This window comes from Mesoplodon bidens, assembly GCF_964165515.1.
Source record: "Mesoplodon bidens genome assembly, chromosome: 1".
NCBI classification, from domain to species: domain Eukaryota; kingdom Metazoa; phylum Chordata; class Mammalia; order Artiodactyla; family Ziphiidae; genus Mesoplodon; species Mesoplodon bidens.
The window spans coordinates 20,147,468-20,170,780 of NC_138176.1; the positions used below are offsets into that span (position 1 = coordinate 20,147,468).

General features: G+C 48.5%; 1 protein-coding gene across 1 annotated transcript in view; it reads right to left on the reverse strand.

The window, feature by feature from the left end:
• RBM20 (RNA binding motif protein 20) overlaps window positions 1–23,313 on the reverse strand; it is a 212,553-nt gene that overhangs the window by 20,548 nt on the left and 168,692 nt on the right. Inside the window, exons 7-11 of the mRNA XM_081243872.1 lie at window positions 20,926–21,057; window positions 11,733–11,812; window positions 9,109–9,757; window positions 2,492–2,596; window positions 276–897 (exon numbers count right to left, since the gene is read on the reverse strand). Of these exons, the coding sequence (XP_081099998.1) occupies window positions 276–897; window positions 2,492–2,596; window positions 9,109–9,757; window positions 11,733–11,812; window positions 20,926–21,057 (1,588 nt within the window). The remainder of the gene's footprint in view (window positions 1–275; window positions 898–2,491; window positions 2,597–9,108; window positions 9,758–11,732; window positions 11,813–20,925; window positions 21,058–23,313) is intronic.

The following is a 23,313-nucleotide window of genomic DNA, read 5'->3' on the forward strand; positions in this document are numbered from 1 at the left end:
GGCAGAGTCCATCTGGGATCCCGTAAATTCAGAGAAGTCTGACCTATCTGAGCTTGCTTCTCAGAAACGTGTGGCCTCCCATCCGACTACCTTTACACCAATTGCCTAAAAGGTCTAACAATTTAGCGAGGCTGTTAAGCTTGCCTTCTGCACCAGCTTTCAGGCTGGCTGAAACCTTACTTCTGTTCGTTCCAGCCTGCACACGCCCATACACTGCTCTAGGGAAGCAGTGGTCCGATCAACCCAACCGCACAGGAGAAAAAGGAGGTAGTTACCCTGGGTCGACACTCCGTGGCAAGCCTGGCTTTGGAGGTCTGTTTCGGTGAGGGGGCCGGCTTTCTCCTCCAAGGGGCTGCCTTCACCAGCCCCATCTTCCAGGGTCCCCCTGGCCTTACAGTCATCAAGAAAGGGGCCAGGCTGCCAGGCCCTCTCCTCTGCTGGCCTGGGGGAAGACATTTGCTGGAGTGTAGGGGCCAGACGAACATCTGAGCTCTCCAGTGAGAGGCCCGTCTCGCATTCATCTGGCTTCCGCTCAACATCCACATTTAGGCCAGGCGTTTCCAGGTCCATGTCACTGGGACAGCTCATGGAAGCAGAAGGCAGTTCTTTGGGCGACTTGAGGCTGATTTCCGCAGCCTCCTTACCTACGGTCTTGACTCTCTCCTTGGTGACCTCTTTGGCTAAGTCCAGGTCTAAGGTGGTTGTCACACAGGGACATATTTCTGGACAGATTTTGTCCTTCTGTTCGATGGGCACAGTTTCCTCCAGTTCTGGGATGTCCGGTTCCATGATAAAATCTTCTTCCTCCCCCACCTCGTCCACTGTAACCAGCTCCTCCATGTTCGTGGGGCACCAGCTCTCCCCCTCTGCCTCACTTCCACTCTCCGAATCTTGCTCCTGAATACAAATGAGGAACGGAGGTCAGAGGGTGGCTGAGGAGTGGGTCTTGGTATTTAACCAGAAGAGGGTGCAAACCTTGACCACAGGACCCCTCAAACCAGAAAGATGCTGAGCAATCTTACTCCTACCTGGGAACATTTACTGGGTAATTAGGAGCTGTAGATCACTGAAGTCTCTCATCACTGATTTATCCCTAGGATGAGGCTCCAAACAGCACAGGAGTTGGAATAAGCCCTTAATGTTTAACCCACCAGGTGGACAAAGAATTTCAACTCCTGGTATATAGTAGGTGCTCAATAAATAGTTTTTTTGTTTTGTTTTGTTTTGTTGTTTTTTTAGTTGTGGGCAACACATTTTTATTCAGTAATGTGGCTTAGAGGTGTTTCTATATCATCAGATCTACATCTACACCTTAACTGTTAATGCCCATGTAGGATTCCAATCAAAGTTATTTAGCCTGCTTCCTATTAATAGATATCAATCTCTGCTCATCTCTTTCTGATCAATTTGTGGAAATTTTATTTTTTTAAATTCTGAAAAATAAATAGTTTTTGAACAAATGAATGATTGAGTTGTAAGCGCTAAATGCATCAACTTGCTGGAGCTATTTCCTTGCAAGTAGGGCATCACTAAATGTTAACTGCAGCAAAGTCCCTACAAAATTCTCCCAAACAACCTCTCCCAGCAAGGGTTGCAACCCTCCGTAGCCATGGCTCAAACTTGGCCCCTCCCGAAACTTTCCCCTTGCGTCCCCAGCAGCCCATGGACCCAGCAGCCAGCTTTAGGAGATCAGTTTCCCCACCAGCGATACTCATCTCTCCGCCTCTCCTGGCCAGAAAGGCACGAAGCTGGCCACGTTCCAAGGACACTTCTTTTTGCTGTGGCAGCCTCAGCCCTGTAACTGGGTTTTTCATTTTAATTAAGTAAAATAATCTTTACAAGCACGGTAGATGTTTTGTTAATCCCAGGGTCAGGGCCTGCTGAGGTTCAGGGCCCCAGCTTGAGTACCCAAAGCCCCCTTCCTCCTCCAGCCCCTCCCAAGGCAGCTGCCTATTTTGGGAGCCTGGCTCTGAAGCCGGAGTCTTTTTTGGGCACATGTTTTCTCTTATAAGCACAGCCAAGTTACTGAAGACTGAGGCAGAGCCCAGGCATGTGGTAAAGATTTCCTCAACAAAGACTGTGCAGGGCTTCCCTGGTGGCGCAGTGGTTGAGAGTCCGCCTGTTGATGCAGGGGACGTGGGTTCGTGCCCCGGTTCGGGAGGATCCCACATGCTGCGGAGCGGCTGAGCCCGTGAGCCATGGCCGCTGAGCCTGCGCGTCCGGAGCCTGTGCTCCTGCAACGGGAGAGGCCACAACAGTGAGAGGCCCGTGTACTGCAAAAAAAAAAAAAAAAAAGACTGTGCAAAGATCCCAGGCAAAGCCATTCCTCCAAGAAGTGCTGGCTTCATTCACAGACCCGCTGGTGGGGTCTCAGGCACATCCCATGCAGCAAGCAGGTCATCACCTGGCAGGATGGGGACGCCTGTGACCTGGAGCCCAGTGGCTGTTGTGTTAATGTGGCTATACTGCCAGCATCTGGGACAAACTTTACCTTCCTTGCCTTTGTGTTCTCTGCATCAGAGGACTCTGTTTCTTTCTCCTGCCTGCCCAGATGCAGGGGGCTCTCTTCCATGCTGTCCTGTTCCTCTTTTTCAGCCTTACCAAAGGAAGAGCAGAACAAATGAAGTCAACAGTGAGAAGTGGCAGAGAGCACGCCAAGAGGAAAACACGATTGAGCACAGCTAATGCTGTCGGATGTGTTTCACACACATCACTTCCTTTATCCTCACAAAACCCCTCAGAGGCAGGTGCTATTATCATCTTCATTATATAGATGGGGAAACTGAGGCTCAGAGAGGTTAAGTAACTTGTTCAAGGTCACACAAAAGGAGGCACAGAAATGTCTTCACAGCTGGCCTGAGGGCTTTAGGGAGACAGACGTCCCTGGCAAACTGGGTACTTTTTGCAGCTGTATAATCTGTAGACAGTGAGGGTGAGTAAAGGGGCCAAGGGGGAACTGACCCTGGGGTTTACAACCCTCATGGTGACATCTCACCAACAGATCAGTCTTAGCCATAAAAAAAAAATCACCTCCAGGCCACGTATGGGTAGGAAGGGTGCTGTCACCCAATCAGGGCCCCTCTCACCTCTCTTTTGCCTTATCTCTGTCCTAGAGCTATAGCCCCAACTAGCAATCCCGCCCCGTCTTCCTTCCTCCTATTCCCTCCCTCAGATTAAGTCCCTCATGCTAGTGGCTCATGTCTGGGAAATGGAACAACTGAAAGCAGATGTTTGCTTTGAGAATTAGGGTCTCTGACCAGCCTTGAAAACAGGGGTCAGCCAACTACAGTGCTCAAGCCAAATCTGATCCAGTTCCTCTTTTTTGTACAGTCTGCGAATTAACAATGTTTCTCATGTCTCTAAATGGCTGTATGTTAAATGCTTATATTAAATTACCTACATAATACCCTCCATTTTGCCTCTTGGCCCATATGCCTAAAATAGTTACTCTCTGGTGTTTTGTAGAAAAAGTTTGCCAATCCCCATTTCAGAAGTTTGAGGAGGATATTCTCCCATGACAAACTTTGGCCACCAAATCCATCATTGTTCCTGGGCATTCTTGGGAGCAAGTTGCATTTTCTCGACAATTTTGGCCAAGGTTGGCTCAAAGTAAACCACTCTCGCTCTGATTTCTTATGAGCAGACACGCCTTGTCTTTGCCGACAAGGAGGCAGCCGGGGCAGGAGCTCAGGGCTGACGGGTTTCACCAGTTGTTATGGGACAGGGGACAGTTTTAATCCTCGAGTCTCTGATCTTTCCGGCGTTCAGAGCGGAAGCTCTGCTGCCAGCCTTCTGAGCTGACCTGAGCTCAAAGCAGCTCCAAATGCCTTTTTAGCCCTCAGAACCCAGAGCTTCTACCAACAGGGGACCCCTTTTCTTCATTTTTGTCTTCCTGAATAAATTATCCACGGCCCTCCCTTGTCAAAATAAATAGCCCTTACCCTTCCCAGGCAGTTCCTGCAGCACACGCCCAGGTCAACACAGTAAAGAGACTCCTCCAGTTCAAGCTGGGAGAGGCAGGGACAGCCTGGCTGCCGAAAGCCCCCCAGCCAGGCGGACCTGCTCTCCCTCCCTGCAGGCAAAGGAGATAGAGCAGTGCCTTTCAGTGCACCCCTGGCCCTGGGAGCATTTCCAGGCGACAGCAGCTTACAGGGAACAGACAAATGCAACCAAGGCACTCGTCCCATCCCGCCACCAAGCAGCTCAGGAAGCAGTGTGTTAGGTCCCAACTGCTGCAAGCAGGGCTGCCACCACAGGGCCGGGGTTACTGCTAAACCACCTCCTAGCTGGTCTTCCACTTCTGCTCTGTAGCCCCCTCCCAAGTGTATTCTCCCCAAGGCGATGAGGAATGCTGACTCCAGAATGCAAAATCTATCATATCCTCACTGCACCCTCTTGCTTGAACATTTCGTTCGCTTCCCCTTTGCTTCACCCAGTAAATACCCACCTTTCCTTTCAATCCTAGCAGCCACATCCTAACCAAGGAGAGCCTCTGATTCGTTACAGGCAGTGGTCCCCAAGCTTTTTGGCACCAGGGACTGGTTTCGTGGAAGACAGTTTTTCCATGGAAGGGGAGGGATGGGGGGGCGGGGGATGGCTCAGGTGGTAACGCCAGTGACAGGGAGCGACGGGGAGCGGCAGGTGAAGCTTTGCTCGCACAGCCCGCCGCTCACCTCCTGCTGTGCAGCCCGGTTCCCAACCGAAGGATAGGGGACCCCTGGTTACCGGCACTAACAGCACTGTATCCTCCATCTCCTTAGCATTCACACTCACACTCGTGTACTCATTTAAGGGATTATTTGATTAGCATGTTTTTCATTAGACCATGAGCTCCATGAGATCAAGAGTCATTTTAGCTTTGGCTCCCAACTGCAGCCCCAGTGCTAGGTGCTCCACGAACACCGGTCAGTACGAGAATGGAGACAGGTAGGAGAGGGTGGAGTGAATAACAAGTACACACCTGCCTCCCAGCATGCTTGGGTCTCTGTCTGGACTTTGCACTGAACATAAGTGGGTTTGCTATTTCTGTCTCCTATGGATTGTTTATACTGGGGGCTGCGTTCTGGGGACGCCTGGGGCTCCATCTGGCCCACAGACATGTTTTGTTCTATACAGTTTCTAAAATGTGGGAAATTTCAGATACAGATTTCAAATTTCAAATACAGATACCTGCATCTGGACTTTGGTCTTGCTCTAAGAAATGGGAAATCGGACAACACAGGGCAGCTGTGCCTGAATGGCAGCCACAGAATGGAGCTGAGCAGTGGCTGCTCCAGCAGACAGGTACCTCCTGCTTGGTCCACCACGGTCCCAGCTCTCCACCTTGGCTTCAGTCATGCTGTCCGGTCTGTGTCAGCTGCCTGGCTTCCCTTCTCTAGGCACCTGGTTCTGTAAACCCTGAGGCCCCTTCCAGGAAAGTGGGGGAGCGCTTCTTTTCCAAGACTCCCTATTCAGTGACTTGACTTCTTTCTTTTACCTCTGGTCTCATGGTCAGGTCTGGGCCTCATGTCTGGCCGTGGCCACCCAGAAACACTGAGCAGCACACACACTGGCTTCCCCAGCACTGGGCACTCTCTCCAGAATCTCCCAGGGTTTCCCGTGAGCACAAGCTTGTTAAAGTCCTACAGCAGCCTGTGATCACACCCATTTCACACAAACAAGAAAACTGAGGCTGAGAAGAACAGGGTGTGACTTGGTTCTCAGACTCCAGGCCTCTACCTCCAGAGTCTGGGTTCGGTCATTCATTCCTTCAACAAATACTTATTGAATGCTCACTCTGGGCCAAGCCCTAATCCAGGGCTGGGGGCAGGGCAGTGAGCACAGCAGACAAAAATTCCTGCCCTCATGGAGGTTACATGGGGGCTGGGGGTAGGGGAGGGTTGGGAGGGACAACAGACTCTAAATAAAATAAATAAAGACATTAGGGGATAGGTCAGAAGGAGACAGATGCCACCGAGAAAAAGAAAGCAGGGAAGGAAAAGAAGTGGGTTGGGATGTTGTGATTTTATGTGGTGGCCAGGAATAAACTTTGGAGACTGTGACAGTGAGTAGGGAGTCACATGGACTTTGGTGGGGGAGGGGCTCCCAGGCAGGGGAACACGTGCAAAGGCCCTGTGGTGGGAGGTGCCTGGTATATCATAAGAAAGGCAGGGACCCTGTCCTCAGCCCTGCTGCCTTCATTCCCCAAGTTTAGTCGCTGCCTGTTCTCAGACTCCTGGGGCAACCCTGTGGGTTCTAGGTTGTTCTCAAGATTGTAAAGAGAAGTTTGAGATCAGTGAGGAAAACTCTTTGTTCTGCTGTTATTCCATCAAATGGTATTGGGCTGCCTGGCTCCAAACCCACAGAAACAATCTGCTGGGGACCCCAACAAGTCCCTACTGACCCCGCTCTAGGGCTATCAGAGGCAGAACCTACTAGAAGGACAGAACTGTGGGGAAACCCATGGGGCCTTTCTGGGAAGCTTTTTTTTTTGCATCAGGGGCTCTTGGGATGATCCACAGCGTGCGTCACCGTGAATGAGCCATGTTGTGCAAACCAGTGAAAGCAGGGTGGGTACAGTAGGACAAGTTACCAAAGAAGAGTCTCAGAAGTATGGGCAGGAGGGCAAAAGGGCAGCTCCACCCCTTTGCCATGGAGGACAGAGGGTTCCAGACTGGTGGTATGTGTATGAGGCCTTGAGGCCCTGCTAACTCTTGCTCTCTTTCCTTCTTTTCTCAAGGTACTGACCCATCACCAGCCCCTTGGACACCTCCGAGCATAGACACTCTTTTTAAAAACATCCACTGGTTCAGAGGTCCTCTGGATCCAGTTCAAGTACACACAAGAGGTCCTTCATGGGCCCACTCCACCCACTTCCCTAATCTCATCTCCTGTGCTTCCCCTGCTCTGCCAGGGGAAGTTGTGGCAGACTTTGAGATGGGCAAAAAGATTGCTGGGAGTCCTTCCAATGGAAGGCTGGGCATTTGTCTAGCACCCTTCCAGGGTACCTGATTCTATCCGAGTCTGCACCTTTCATTAGCTTGAACTGAGCTATTTCACAACTTTGTAAATTGCAGAAATACGATAATAGTACAAATGATTCTTGTTCACAGAGATGCGAAGGAACTTTATCTGCTGGAGATGCCACTGATTCCCACAGAAGAGGCCAGTTTCACATCTATTAGCAAATTCACCTCAGCATTACTGAGTGCCTCTATATGCCTGCTCTTTGGATTCTCCTCTGAACAGCCTTCTACATCTTACTGGTTCCCTCATTCATTAATGAGTTAAACAATACCTTTGACATGTATTCATTTTATGTTTGTATGAGAGCCATGATTTTACTTCTTAAAAACATTACCCTTTAATATGCCCTAAAGATGCAGCCACACTGAGTATCTCCAGGTTCTTCAAAACAGTCTTCCCTGTTATGAAGAACCTGGAGTATTACTTGGCCATAAAAAAGAATGAAATAATGCCATTTGCAACAACATAGATAGACCTGGAGGGAATTATGTTTAGTGAAATAAGTCAGACAGAGAAAGACAAGTACTGTATGTTACCACTTATATGTGGAATCTAAAAAATAAAACAAATGAATGAATATAACAAAACAGAAAAGAACTCACAGATACAGAGAACAAAAGAGTAGTTACCAGTGGGGACTGGGAAGGTGGGAGGGTCAAGATAGGGGTAGGGGATTAAAGGGTATAAACTGCTATGTATAAAATAAGCAACAAGGATATATTGTAGAGCACAGGGAATATAGCCAATATTTTATAATAACTTTAAATGGAGTGTAATCTATAAAATAGCAAATCACTACACTGTAAACCTGAAACTAATATATTATAAATCAGCAATTAAAAAAGTCTTCCTTTCTCACTTTTGCCCTTGCTGCTTCCCAAACTGCCTTTTTCCCCAATTTCGATGTCCAGCTCAAATGTCACCTCCTCTGTGCAGCTTTCCTTCTCTCCTGTGCAGAGCTGACTGTCCACTTGACTCCAGCAGGGGCCCCACTCTATGTAAATTATTTTTGTAGGTTGGCTTCCCCCACTAGAACTTAATCTCTGCCATAACATGACTACTTCCTACTCATCTTTGAACCCCTGTGCCTAGCACACCCCCCGGCAATGCATGTAGGAATAAAGCCGTGGCCAAAGCACGGCCCTTCAGTGTTCATGGAGTTGAGGCCTGGGATTCTTATTTGGACTTAGTCATTGTCAACAGCTCCTGGGTCAGACTAGAAGATATGCAAACTCTCTGTGCCTCGGTTTCCTCATCTATAGTAATGATTTTTTAACTGGATTCTTTGTGCAGGCCACCCCCACCTCCTCGCCAACCTCCACCACTCCTACTTAAATGCAGGTGGCTCTGGCAAGAAAGAAGTGCAAGCCAAACTAGCGTATAAACCTGGTACCCAGAGTCCTCCTTGTGACCCACTGTGTGAACTGAAGTCATGCAGCACGTTGTGAGCCCTGGATGAAGCACTTGGATGAAAGGTGCCAGCAGCTGCTGAGCATTTTTATTCCAGTGGAAGGAAAACACTGTGGACTGGGTCTAGAGAAACACATCAAGCCCTGGGTGCCCAGTATCACTGAATGGGTGGTGACTGTTTCTCCTTTACCACCTCTCATCAAAGCCCCAACACTGGTACACGCTTTTGGCAGGAGAGAGGATGGAGCGAACCAAAGGTCTAATCTCCCCCGGAACAGTCTGTGGGTGCAAACACCTCAGGGCCGTTCCACTCTAGACAAACAGACAAAATAGAAGGACTTTGCATCACGTCCCTGCCTAATTTCTCGTAAAGGCAGCAGGGTGCTGTGGGATTTGGAGCCAGATCACCATTCCAGCTCCACCATTTCCTGACTGTGTGTCCTGGGGCAACTAACTTGAACTCTCTGTGCCTCGGTTTCCTCATCTATAGCAACGATAGTATTATTACTAGTATTACCTCATAGGCTTGCCGTGAGGATTAAATTGAGATAAAGTGTTTAGCACAGTGCCTGGTACAGAGTAAACATTCAGTAAATGTTTCATTCACTCAATAAACGCTCATCACCATTCTATCAATAGTGTTCTCCCCTGGGACCTGCCTCTCCTTACCTGGCGAAGGGATTACATCATTACCTCATTCTCTGCCTTTCTGCTTTCTTTCCTATCAGCTCCGTCTTGGTCTCTCTCAGGTCTCTTGGTTCTGGTCTTCTCACTCTGCTTCGACTTGGTGCCCTTCGGTTCCAGCCCGTCTTCCCTGCCCGAGTCGTCAGGGGGGGCGTGTCTGCCTTCCCGCAGCCTGGCCTCATCTTTCCTCCTGGACCTCCCAGGGACATCCTGCTGCTGCCTTAGATACTTGTCCGATTTGCCCTTGGACTCTTTGCGGTAGTAGCCGTCTTCTCGGCTTTTGTATCCCGACGCAGAGTGGAGCGGGTTGGGGGACCCAGACCTCGGGTGCCTTTCTCGGTAGCCCCTCCCTCCTTCCAGCCGCTCGTCTAGCTCGGCCTTGTCCAGTTGCCGGGGGTACTGTTTGCGGTCATGCGCCCACGTGTCCGTTCTGTCCCTCTTGTCCTCCCCGTTCTCCCTCCAGGGGACCGGGCCTCGCTCTTCGTCCCTCCTGGCGTAGGGAGAGTGCTCCCACGAGTCCCGGCCGCTGCCCCAGTCGGCCCGAGAGGGGCCCGGGGGGCTGTGAGAAGAGCTGCAGGAGGTGAAGCTCGGAGTGTGGGACCTCGGGGACAATGACCGGCTCACCGGACTTCGAGATCTCGGCCTTTCTGGGCCGTACCTATGAGGGAGCAAAGGAGCCATTTTAGAATCTGCACCTCCCTCAGCCTCCATCCCCAGATACACCCCGTCTCTGCAACAGACATACTGTGCATGTGACCCCAGCTGGCCACACATGCTTCACCACAACTGTGCAGAGCGCACAGAGAGGTCCAGGAACAAGCTCTTCCTCCCTCCAGGCTTCTGGGAGGGATTTTCCCTGAGCACAGCACTGGGGGCTTTCTGCCCCTTTACTCATTTTGCTCCTGGCAACTGGGATGAAAAATTGGGCTGTTTTGGCTCACCCCAGCTCTCTTCCTCTTGGAAATCAGCTACGCTCAGGGAGGAGGAGACTCTTCTGGTGGCCGGGGGGCAGGTTGCCCTGGTCCAGCCTGGTGGGCAAGACTGCCTAACCCCGGGGTTCAATCAGCCGACCTCTTGACTATGAGACTGAAGCCGCCCCTCCACCTGGCCTCTACCGAAATAAAGGCCACCTCTTGGGCTCCATTTTTCTAGGAAGGCATTTTGGGGTTGGAAGAATCCTTAGAGCTCTGACCTGCACATGTATCAGACGAAGAAACAGAAACCCAGAAAAAGACCCCAGCCCATATAGGGTTCAGAGCAAGACCTCTTGATCACCTACCCCCCGACTCTACCACAGAACTGCAGGGTCACAGTGTGGCTTCACACGTTTTTTAAAAACCCAAACAACCATAATATTAAAAACAAACAAATGAACAAAAATCCCAAACCTGAACAGCTACATACAAAGATACACACACACACATACACACACACACACACACACACGTTGTTATTAAGCAGGTCACCTGAGTCATCCACCTGACATTCTAAAAGGACAGGCAACTTTCATTTGGTTCCCAAATACAGGAAAATCACGCAGTCCTCACTGACCAGGGGACAAGAGACGTGGCTCACTGGGACCAGCCTTGACCTCCACTGGGGAAGCAGCCTGGGCCGGGCCCTCTGGAGCGAGGTTAGAGTGCCATCTGCGGCAGCCCTGGGTAAGAACCACAGAATGTGCCGGCCAGGTGCCGCTCCTGCTGTTTTCCACAGTGGCCTCTGCAGGGCCTGTCTCCATAGGGCAGTGACAGTGGTGAACTTGTAGCCCTGGCTTGGCAGGGTCACAACCTCAGCTGGGAGAAGTGAGTTGGAAATGTGACTGCACTCGATGTTCAGAGTAAATGACTGGTCAGGTCATGGATGTTTCTACACCTACATTCAGCTCAAGAAAAATCAAGGGCTGGCTCTAAACAGAAGACACACACACCACACACTATACACACACCCACACCACACATACACACCACACATATACACCCACACATGTACCACATACACACACCACACACATACAACACAACACACACCAAACACACACACCACACAATACAACCACATACCACACACACCAAACACAACACACTACACGCACAATGCAACCACACACCAAACACACACCACACACACAAACACAACACACAATACAGCCACACAACACACACCAAACACACATACAGAACACACACATACAACACAACACACACAATACAACCACACAACACACACCAAACACACACACATACAACACACCACAAACAATACAACCACAACACACACCAAACACACATGCACAACACACACAACACACAGACACACTTGCAGGCTGGTTTAGCAGAGTGTACATTGGCCCCTGAGAGCCATATATCAGCAGATCCCCTCCTATACTCCTTGCCAACAAAGGAGGAGCCACTGAGGGGAAGCTTAGCATCTTGAACTTTTCTGAGGTTTAACCTGAGCACTGGACTGGACTGATGCGTTCCATCAGGCACATGGAAACATAGGGCCCAGAGAGGCTGATGGACAGGGCAGAGCCAAGGGCAGAGCACAAGTGACTCAAATACCCCAAAGAAAGAGAAAGCGGAGAATGTTCCAATGACGCAGAGTCTGCCCTGAGACCTAAGACCGGGCCTCACCTGTCTGCTTCCCGGAACATGTCCCTCTCCCTCTGGGAATGGATGTCCTGGATGATGGCAGCCACGGTTTTCCCAGGTTTCTAGGCAAAGTCAGAGGGGTCACCATCAGACCACAGATGGCCTTGCAAACACCAGAAGGAAGCAGCTAGGACTTGGGTTCATTGCCTTGTCCACCAAAGGGGGAAAGGTGCCTTTTTAGGGGAAGAAAAAGTTTAATCCAGAGGATGAGGAGTATAAGCATAAGGCTGAATGGTGGTGGGGCTGAGTGGTCCAGGGCACGTGGCATCCACTGAGCTGGGAAGGAAGGAGCCTGAGGCTCACCATCCACATGCTGGGAAAAAGCAGCATTTGTTAATACCCACCTCCCACCTCCTTCCGAATAAAAGAAAATACCTAAAATGTGAAAGGAAGGAAGGGAAGGAGGGCGGGAGGGAGGAAGGCATTATAACTTGGAAAGAGACTTGAAGATCACTAACATGCAGCCTCCACATTTTACACCTGAGGAAACTGAGACCCAGAGAGGTCACTGAAGCAGAGTTCTGCCTGGCACAGCTCCAGCCACCAGCCACACTGTGTTCTAGGGTGACTCCTGGGGTGGTGCTGTGTTAAGGAACACATTCAAGGTCACAGAGATCATTAGAAAACCAGGACTTGACAACAGGCATTTTAACTCCAAGGTCCTTTCTATGCCCCATGCTTCCTGCAACTCCTGACTTCAGTGCAGGGCTCCACAGGGGTCATTTGGCGCTCGATGTAAATCTGCAACGTGGGCAGTGCAGGCTGTGAGCCAGGTTTCACAGCTGAGGATGCAGGGCACCCAAAGGCTCTGCCCTTCCCAGAAGTTACTACTGTGCCAGGACAGGACCACATCAGCTCCCAAATCCCAACCAAAGCCCTTTCCTAAACCCAGAATGGCCAAACATTAACAAAACAATAAAAAATAAATGATTAAAACAAGAAATTCATGAGCAAGAAAGGATGGAAGCATTTTCCAAAAGACTACACAAAATTCATCCATTCAATTAAAATGTATGGAACAGGCTGAATTTATGGTATGTGAATTATATCTCAATAACACTGATGTTAAAAAAAAGACCTAAAAACCCTCAGTCTATGATGTCAACTTTTTTTTTTTTTTTTGCGGTACGTGGGCCTCTCACTATTGTGGCCTCTCCCGTCGCGGAGCACAGGCTCCGGACACGCAGGCTCAGCAGCCATGGCTCACGGGCCCAGCCGCTTTGCGGAATGTGGGATCTTCCCGGACCGGGGCACGAACCCGTGTCCCCTGCATCGGCAGGCGGACTCTCAACCACTGAGCCACCAGGGAAGCCCTGATGTCAACTTTTGACAAAGAATTTTATTAAGAAACTTAATCAACTGCTCTTTTTTTTTTTTTTTTTTTTTTTGTGGTACGCGGGCCTCTCACTGTTGTGGCCTCTCCCATTGCGGAGCACAGGCTCCGGCCGCGCAGGCTCAGCGGCCATGGCTCACGGGCCCAGCCGCTCCGCGGCATGTGGGATCTTCCCGAACCAGGACACGAACCCGTGTCCCCTGCATCGGCAGGCGGACTCTCAACCACTGCACCACCAGGGAAGCCCTCAACTGCTCTTTTTATCCTCAATTTTTTCCTACGTACTTAACAAAGGATCATGAAATCTTAGAGCTATACAAATGTTAGGTATCATCAAATATCTCATTTTATAGGTGTGAAACCCAGGACCAGAGATATGAATTGAGCTCTGTGATTAGCTGGTACTAGAATTCTGTGAGTCCTCTGAGCGCACAGCTGCTTATCTGTGTTATTGTTAAGATTGAAGCTTGGGCTGGGAAAACAGTTCAGGAGAGAATAAAGGAGGAACTGCCTGTGGTTTCAGGGCAGAAGTCAGAGCTCGGACTTAGGGAAAGGATGTAAAACGTTCAAGCCAGGGAGGGATCTCTTGTCAACTCGAAATGCAAGAGGAGAGAACGTCAAAGAGAAGGAAGTGACCGCTAGCCCTGTGGTCGTGAAGAAGGAGGAGGTCAAGAAGGCAGTCAATCCCCGTTCAAGAAAAGGCCCAGGAACTGAGCACTGGTCAGGATACCCACCCGAAAGGAGCCTCACACTTTTGGCAAATGGTCCCTTTCATCTGACTGTAGCTATAAAGGTTGACCCTCTGTAAGCATATGGAAGTGTCACCTACAAGTAACCAGATCACCCAAGCCCTGCACTGTCAACTAGCACCTGAGCTGCTTAAACTGGACCAGAAGCAGAGACCGAAGGCCAAGCAAGAAAAGAGCTGGGGCTGTGGGCCTGGGCGGAGAAGAAGGCTACTGCCCAGGATGCTTCCTTCCACCCTACCCGAGACCATCTGTCCTCCCGCCAGCGTTGTTGGTCACCACCTGTGGGTAGAACGAGAAGGTTCCCGTGGAGGTGATTCCACGGAGTGGGTCTTCCTTCTGCCTCCCCACCTTGGGCCACAAGCTGGAAGTTGCCTGCTGCACCATCATGGGAGAGGCCCGCCTGGGATGGCTGGTCCCCAGGAGACCCACTGCAGCACTGCCTCCATGCGGGCCAGCTTGGGAAAGCCGGAGGGAGCCATCAGGATCAAGTGCAGGGACATGTGATGAGATCTCCTGGCACCGGGGAGGCCACATCCCAAGTCCCAAATCTGTCCTCACCCTGCCAAGCTGGAATAGGCGAAGGCTAAAGGATGTGCCCCCAAACCGGGTACAAGGTACCATGGCGACTTTTCAGAACACACAAATTCCCTGAGGGGGTTGGATCAGGGACTTTCTGTGGCAAAAAAAAGAGTCCCCAAAGTCCCCAACACTTTTCTTCTGCTCTCTGGAATCTCATATCCTCGTGATTGTTCCTTCCAGTCCAGATCCAGGAGAGCCTGGGGTGAGAGGAGGGGGCCTGGTCAGGGAGCAGCTGAGGTTTTGCCGGTTACCCAGGGGTAGCGTGGGTGGTGGGGTTGAGACCTGCAGGGACGGGCAGGTCAGGCCAATGTCAGAGCCAGAGGTGTTCTAGGAGCTCATGGTGGCTTCTGCACCTCCATCACCACAGACAGCAGCCCCTCGGGCCCTTCCCCTCTGGGTGCCGCCTGATGAGGGCAGAGAAGCCAATCAAGCACCACAGATGGAAACATCCTCTAGTGGCCCAATGTGGTCCCGCGGGGGTCAAAGAGATGCATCCAGAGTTCTTTGGGGACTAGAAGAGCCTCTTCTGGGCTTAACTATTTCCTTGCCCCTTATTTTCACAATCACAGAACAGGCAGTGAATAGGGTTATTGATCGCAGCCATTAGTGGCACAGGGCCCCGCATGGAATGAGCGCTCCACGATGACTGGCTGGAGAGATGGAGGGATGGGCTGACGAGAAAGGACATGACAATCTGCAAATACTATACGCTGGGGCTGGCGGACACGGGCACTATGATCCCTCTCTGAGGACCAGAGGTCAGTTTCTCTCTTTTAAGTGATAATTCCAAATTGTTGGCACTCTCTGGCTCAAACACCCTGCCAGCTGCCATCTGAGAAGGAGTCAGAAGTGGCCAAAGACTTTCAAATAACAGAATCAACTTTTCACTCTAAGAAAATCCTCTCAGTCTTCCTCTTCAGGCCTGGCCTCGTTAACCTGTGGTTAAAGGTATAAAGGAGGCAGGTACGATAATGCTGTAATTGCTGCAGGGGAGTGGAAACGGAAGAGAACGGAGTAGGTCTGCGAAGATGTTTGGGGGTAGCTTTTTATTGTAGAACATTTCAAACACACACAAAAGTAGACAGAATGGTATATTGAACCCACCCCCCGCCCCGATGGTGAATCCATTTCCACTGTCAACAAGCCCCAGGGGACCATCCACAGTGCTCTTGGTCAACACATCTTGCTACTTTAGGACAAGGGTGAGCTTCCAAGCCCCATACAGTCCCAGGGAAGTGTGCCCTCAGAGGGAGGCGGATGTTGGGCCAGCATAAAAGAAGCTGCTAGAGAGTTTTGTGCCTTCGGACCCCTCCGCGGCTGTTTTACATGTCTCCAGAGTCCCAGGAAGATGCTGAAACCTTCCAGATGAGCCCTGAACTTGTCAGAGCCAGATCCTGTCCCAGCAGCCCTGACTGTTTCTGACATGAGTGTGCTTTCCAGGCTCTACATCTCTTCTCACCCGACTGCTGCCCAGAAACCCCCTCTCTGTTTCGTTAAGTTGCCTCATCCTTCAAAGCCCTACTCAGGAATCTCTCCCTTCTTTACACAAGCAAGTCACACTGCCTTTTGCCACTGAACTTCTAGGAGCTCCGTATGTATGCACTCAGGTTGAAATCACGAGAATTGTTTATCTCCCCAGTTTATCTCCGCCAACCCCAGCATATAGTATTTGCAGATTGTCATGATCTTTCTCGTTAGCCCATCGCTCCACCTCTCCAGCCAGTCATCGTGGAGTGCTCATTCCATGCGGGGCCCTGTGCCACTAATGGCTGTGATCAATAACCCCATTCCCTGCCTCTCCGGGGCCGTGAGACCTGAACAGAAGGAACTTCAGGGGGCGCTGGGCTGACAGTGGCCCCAGGAGGCTGTTCTGTGATTGGGAAAATAATCACAAGTGAGACAGCAAACTTTCCCCAAGTGAGGACCGTCCTCATATTCATTGTAGCTCTCGGCACCACATGTAATATGGAAAAGACCCTCAATCATCATTTGCTGACTTATTCTTCCTAACCAAGAGCATCATGGACCACTCACAGGACTGCTTCCCAGGGCCAGGGACCACCTCTGTGGCTAAGAGGCTGGCAATTTACCAGTGGCTCTGAAACCAGGCCCGCTGTCCCCAAACCACCTGGGAGCTTCAGTCCCACCCCAATCCACTAAATGAGAACATCTGGGCAAGAGGACTTGAAAACCCCCTGACAGTTCTCTGATGGAGTGACTGGAACACACAGGTTTAAACTATTCCAAATTCCCTTCTGCCGGTAAGACACTGTGACTCTGGGGAAGTCTCTATAGAATAACCAGTCTTGTCACGCAGGTCTGCAGGCAGGAGAACACTCACTTTTTATTGTTCCTTCAGATTTTCTCTTTCTCATTCATTTCACACATTTGTTGGACACCTATTACGTGAAAGTTTCTGCCCCAAACGCCCTGAGGAATAAAATCTCTGCCACAAAGAGTGAGATAAGATTACTGGCATGAGGAAATATTCAAGAGAGGAGAGGAGAAAATGCCTTAAAATCTCTCCTTCTTCTCCCTCCATTTTGCCTGGTGAGCAAAAGGTAAAGTTCCAGAACAGAGACCCATCAAGATTTCCCCCACCTCTGCAAGCCCTGGCTGGACCCCATGTGGTAGCCCTTTGGCCCAGAGACACATGTGGATACAGTGACACATGTGGATACAGTGACACATGTGGATACAGCGCTTTGCTGTCTGCCTCCCCAGGAACCATCCTCTCTTCTGCAGCCTGCTCCCAGGACACAGCAGGTGACACAGGCCTGGCCAGTCACAGCACGGCCACAGAGACTGGCTCAGGGAAGAGCACATGTCCAAAGCTAGCCTGATTGGAAGGACTTTCAGGGCTTCTGTGGGAGCTACTAGGAAAAACTCCAGCTTTCTCTTGGTGAAGGAAATGGGAGGCTGAGGCGCCAGAGCTGCTGGAATCACTGAAGCCATCGCGCCGCCTGGAGGAGAGAGCCGGGGGCTGTCAGGGGCCACCGCAGGGAGACCCCAATGACAAAGTCAAGCAAACCGAAAGCAGAGTGGAGAGAAACCAAGTCCTCATGATAGCAGTTGGGCCCTGAATCCAGCCATGCCTGCAGCCAGGGCTACTCCTGGTCTTTTCAGTTACATGAGTGAAAACATTCCTTTTTTTCACTTTAGCCATTATGCTAAAGTTCTAGCTGATTCAGGTCAACATAGGGACCACAATGCACATATTTCTATGCAGTGGAAACTTATGCCTTGAGATGTCTTCACATAGAGGCAGTGTGACTGACTGCTTGGGAAGCAGAAAATCCTTACTAAAGGTCAGGAACAATGTTTTCTAGCCACTCAAAGTGTGCTCTGAGGACCAGAAACATCAGCATCTCCTGGGAGCTTGTGAGAAACACAGAATCACCACCCTGCCTCAGACCTACTGAATCAGAACTTGTAATGAGATCCATAAGTGATTTGTATGCACATTGAAGTTTGATAAGCTCTATTAGAATACCATCTCTGCTGCTTACTGACTGGATGACTGTAAGCAAATTACCTGATTTCTCTGTTTTTCACATGGACAACAGAGATTATAAAAACACAGTATAGAGATGCAAATACAGTGCAAAACCAAAGCAGTCCTAGGTTTTAATCATGGCTCTTCCAGTAATTATGATCTTGGGCAAGTTACTGAACTCCTATGAGGCTCAGTTTCCTCATCTGTAAAACTGACATAATAATACCTGCCTGACAGTACTGACGCCAGGATCGCAGTAGATAATGTATTAAAGTGCTTGGCACATTACTTGACCCAGGACTCAATTAAAGGTATATATTCTTGTTAGTATTATTGTACTTTTTTTTTTTTTTTTGTGGTACACGGGCCTCTCACTGTTGTGGCCTCTCCCGTCGCGGAGCACAGGCTCCGGACGCGCAGGCTCAACGGCCATGGCTCACGGGCCCAGCCGCTCCGCGGCATGTGGGACCTTCCCGTACCAGGGCACGAACCCGTGTCCCCCGCATCAGCAGGCGGACTCTCAACCACTGCGCCACCAGGGAAGCCCTATTGTACTATTTAATTACTGTTATTATCCACCCTACACACCTCATAGGGGAGGGTGATTGTGAGCCTCAAAGAGACCATGTATGAAAAAAAAATGCTTAAAATCAAAGAACACAAGGTATAGTCCTTTACTGATCTGGAAACTGAGGCTCACAGAGGTTAAGCAATTTGCCCAAGGTCATCAAAGAGGGAAGGCACAGAGGCTAGGCTGGCGCTACCACTCTGCAATGTAGTGTAGGTCACATGGCTGTTGATGGTTCTATGTTTATGTGTTCTGCCTCCCCAGACTTGCTACCTCCAAATCCATGGGGCCTGGCCCAGTTCCCACCCACAGTGAGCACTCACTGAACATTGGCTGAATGCAAACTTTGACCATCTGACCTCTTTAACCCACAGTTTTTGCACCACCCCCAAAGGACCTCTCTTGATAAGGGACTACAAACACCTTTGGTACTATAAGAAGCAGAGTACTGCAGTTAATCCTGATTAGAGCCTTATGACAACATCTCATTTGGAGACCAAAGCTCCCCTGGGAATTCAGTGCAGTCATTCAATTCTAAGCCCCCAGGGCAGAATCCAGGAGAACAAGAACTTTGGGTACAGAATGGGGTGGGATCGTTGACTTGTCTGAGAAAAGCAACAGGCTTTCGTGAGTTGGAAAAAAAAAAGTGCCAGGTTCTGCCTGAAGCAGAACTGTTGGCAAAGGAACTTCAGAAGCAATAATGCAAGCAAAGCAGAATCAGGACTTTGACAACTGGTTGACACATTACCGAGCTACATATGTAGACTTGTCAGAATGCTAGTCCTAGCTAGAAACAACCACTGAGCCTTTGTCTTCTGGCTTGAACCTTGAAGGCAGATTAAGGGCTGTGAGCCTTGAACAAAATGGACCCTTACTAAATATGGAATGAGCTGAAGTCAACTGGAAAATCCCATTAAATAGGACGGTAGAAAGCACAAAATAAGAAGTTAGATTTAACCACAAATATGGCATTAAATACAATAAATCCAAATGGACTAATGGCTCCAGCCAAGAGAACTCCTGCAAACCAATAGGAAGATACAATCCAAAAGAAAAGCATGGGCAAATGGTTTAAAAAGAAATTTCCCACTGGAGAAGACCTAGATGGAATAACCAACAAACACATGAAAAACTGCTCAACTTCAATTAATACAGAAAATAAAAAATAAAATCATGATAAACCATTACACTCTCCCCAGAGAGGCAAAAATTAAATAATTGGACAAGACGAAGTGTTAGCAAGAAGGTGAGCTATTGAAAACTCTCAGACACTACTAGTAGGAATGCTATCATCTAGTACAGTTGAGGGTAAGCACGCCTTGTGATCCAGCCATTCTACTTCTAGTTATGTACCTTTCCCTGGTTATACACACATGTACATGGGTACTGGGATAACATGTTTGAAAGGTTCATAGCAGCAGTGTCTCTAATACCCTAAAACTGGAACAACCCAAATGTCCATCAACAGTGGAATGGCTAAACAAATTGATAGTCATACAATGGACATTTATATCACAATGAAAATAAAGATGCACCCAACATAGATGGCATAACGTTGAATGAAAGAACACAGTATGATTCCATTCACATAAAGTTCAAAAATAGGTAAAACTAAACTATAATGTTAAAAAAGGCATCGAGAGGGGTGGAATAATAAGGAAACGGTTATCTCAGGGCCCGGAGAGTGGAGAGGGAGGGGTCAACCCTCCCACAAGAAGGGACTTACAAAGTCTTCCTGGTGCTGTCCGTGTCCTATTTCTTGACTTTGGTCGTGGTTTTGTGGGATTTATGGGGTTCACCCATTATTACTTTTTCAACTGTGCAATACAAAATGAGTCACTTTTCTGTCTGTATGTTATACTTCACAATAAAACAAAAAAGAAAGAAAAAATGAAGCGAATGGTAGAGCAAGCTAAAACAAAAACAAAAGCCCTGTTTGGAATTACCTCAATGCAATCCTGAGTTCGGACAATGGCCAACTCAGTCGTGTGCTGCTCAGAAGGCTTTCTATGGGGCTTAAGACAATAACCATAGAGAGGATGGAGGAGAGAATAAAAGATCAAGGGGGCGACAGATGAAGAAAAAGTTACTGAAGACCTGTCTGGGTTTCATTCAGGGGTTTATGCTTGGAACTCTCACCTCTGAAAAGCAACCATCTTTCCCTTCTTTCTTCATCTTTCAAGACTTCTCTTAAAATCCTCCTTGGGTCCCAGGTAGGTAGTCATCTTGCCCCAAGCACCCCTTTGCATCTTGCACTTACCTCAATGAGCACTTTTCTTGCCATGTTATAATGGGTTTGCCTTTCCATGTGATATCCTCAAAGGCAGTGGGTAATTTTTGGATCTTTTCCTGTGCTCTCCTTCCCACCAGCACTTAGGCCAGTGGCTGACAAGGAGGAGACACTTAGCTGTTGCTTCTTGAATGACTGAATGAAGGAGAGAATGCTTTACCTTCAGCTGCAATTCCTTGTATCTCTTGGACATCCGAATGAGCAACTTCTCACCATTGATCATGGCAGATTTTTCTTGGTAATACTGGACCATGGCCTGGGCAGCCTCTGTGTAAGCCATCTCTAAAAAGGCCTAGGAAAGAAAGGAAGGACAGACACTGGACTTGACTTGAATGGTCTTAACGAAAATTCTGTTCAAGGTATGACTCCATGTATATGAAGTTCAAGAATTAGGCAAAACAAACTGATGGTGGTAAAAGTTAGAACTGAGCTTCCCTCGGGCTTGGTGGTGGGATACCGACTGGGAAGGAAAATGAGGAAACCTTCTGGGGCCCTGGAAATGTTCTGTATCTTGACCCGCAAGGCAAATACATAGGTGTACACATGTAAAAAATTAATGGAGTACACTTAAGACTAGTGCATTTTAGAGTATGTGTTTTATACCTCAATAAAAAGGAAAAAATTCTGTACAAGGAAGAGCTTTCTTTGATCCCATCTGTTCAAAGAGACTTATTTATTAACTTCAGCAAAAGAGCTCATTATAAGATGGCCCCTCTCCTGGTCCCCATGGTTACCAAACATTATTCTTAATTACATATGTCCATCCTGGACTACATCATGCCACAGGAGTCCCTCTGGATGGGAGGGTCCATTAACCCAGAGTTCCCCCGAGGGAAGGGGGTGGGGAGGAGTGAGTCTGCCGCACAAGTGACCTTGGGCTCATCCCTGAAAAACTTGCTATTTGGTGGTGGTGATGACAGGAGACAGACACAAGCCCTGGGTATCTGAGCTCTCAATTTCTTTGCAAAGAAAGAAATACACTAAAAAACTCGGGGGCTCCCTAGGCTTGAAGGAAGGCCATGTCTCTGTGAGCTGGAGAGAGAGGAGACCCTCAGTTATGTTTCCACAGCATCTCTCCTCTTTAACTTTTCTGATAAAAACCCTTACAAAGAAACAGGTTTTCCACTCAGTCGGTGCCTACAGGGAGTTTCTAAATAGCCTGTTTTGACTGACCTGACAGTTGACCCCAGGAGCTGCTGTGGCAGATTTGTCACTGTTATTGTCTTAGATTTGTTGCATTTGTACTATACTGAGGCTGCAATGATCTGGTCCCTCAGTGTTGAAAAGGAAACATGGTTTGTGGCAAGGGAGCCCTTGCTGTGGGCCCTCATCTCCCATTTCCTTGAACTGCATGGGCTTAACAAGCTCATCCTCCCTCCTTCCCTCACATTTGCTTTTGAATTTCAGACATGCCTCTCTCCATGCTGTCACAGTCTATGGCAGAAGTATGGGAAACCAAAAAGTGAGGGTTCTTTTACTCTAAGATCAGGAACAAGACAAGGTTGCCCACGCTCACTGCTATTATTCAATATAGTTTTGGAAGTTTTAGCCACAGCAATCAGAGAAGAAAAAGAAATAAAAGGAATCCAAATCAGAAAAGAAGAAGTAAAACTGTCACTGTTTGCAGATAACATGATACTATACACAGAGAATCCTAAAGATGCTACCAGAAAACTACTAGAGCTAATCAATGAATTTGGTAAAGTAGCAGGATACAAAACTAATGCACAGAAGTCTCTTGCATTCCTATACACTAATGATGAAAAATCTGAAAGAGAAATTAAGGAAACACTCCCATTTACCATTGCAACAAAAGAATAAAATACCTAGGAATAAACCTACCTAAGGAGAAAAAAGACCTGTATACAGAAAACTTATTATAAGACACTGATGAAAGCAATTAAAGACCATACAAACAGATGGAGAGATATACCATGTTCTTGGATTGAAAGAATTAACATTGTGAAAATGACTCTACTACCCAAAGCAATCTACAGACTCAATGCAATCCCTATCAAACTACCAATGGCATTTTTCACAGAACTAGAACAAAAAATTTCACAATTTGTATGGAAACACAAAAGACCCTGAATAGCCAAAGAAAAAAAAAGAGAAAGAGAAAGAAAAACAGAGCGGGAGGAATCAGGCCCCCGGACTTCAACTATACTACAAAGCTACAGTAATCAAGATAGTACGGTACTGGCACAAAAACAGAAATATAGATCAATGGAACAGGATAGAAAGCCCACAGATAAACCCACGCACATATGATCACCTTATCTTTGACAAAGGAGGCAAGAGAATACAATGGAGAAAAGACAGCCTCTTCAATAAGTGGTGCTGAGAAAACTGGACAGCTACATGTAAAAGAACGAAATTAGAACCCTCCCTAACACCATACACAAAAATAAACTCAAAATGGATTAAAGACCAAAATATAAGGTCAGACACTATCAAACTCTTAGAGGCAAACATAGGCAGAACGCTCTATGACATAAATCACAGCAAGATCCTTTTTGACCCACCTCCTAGAGAAATGGAAATAAAA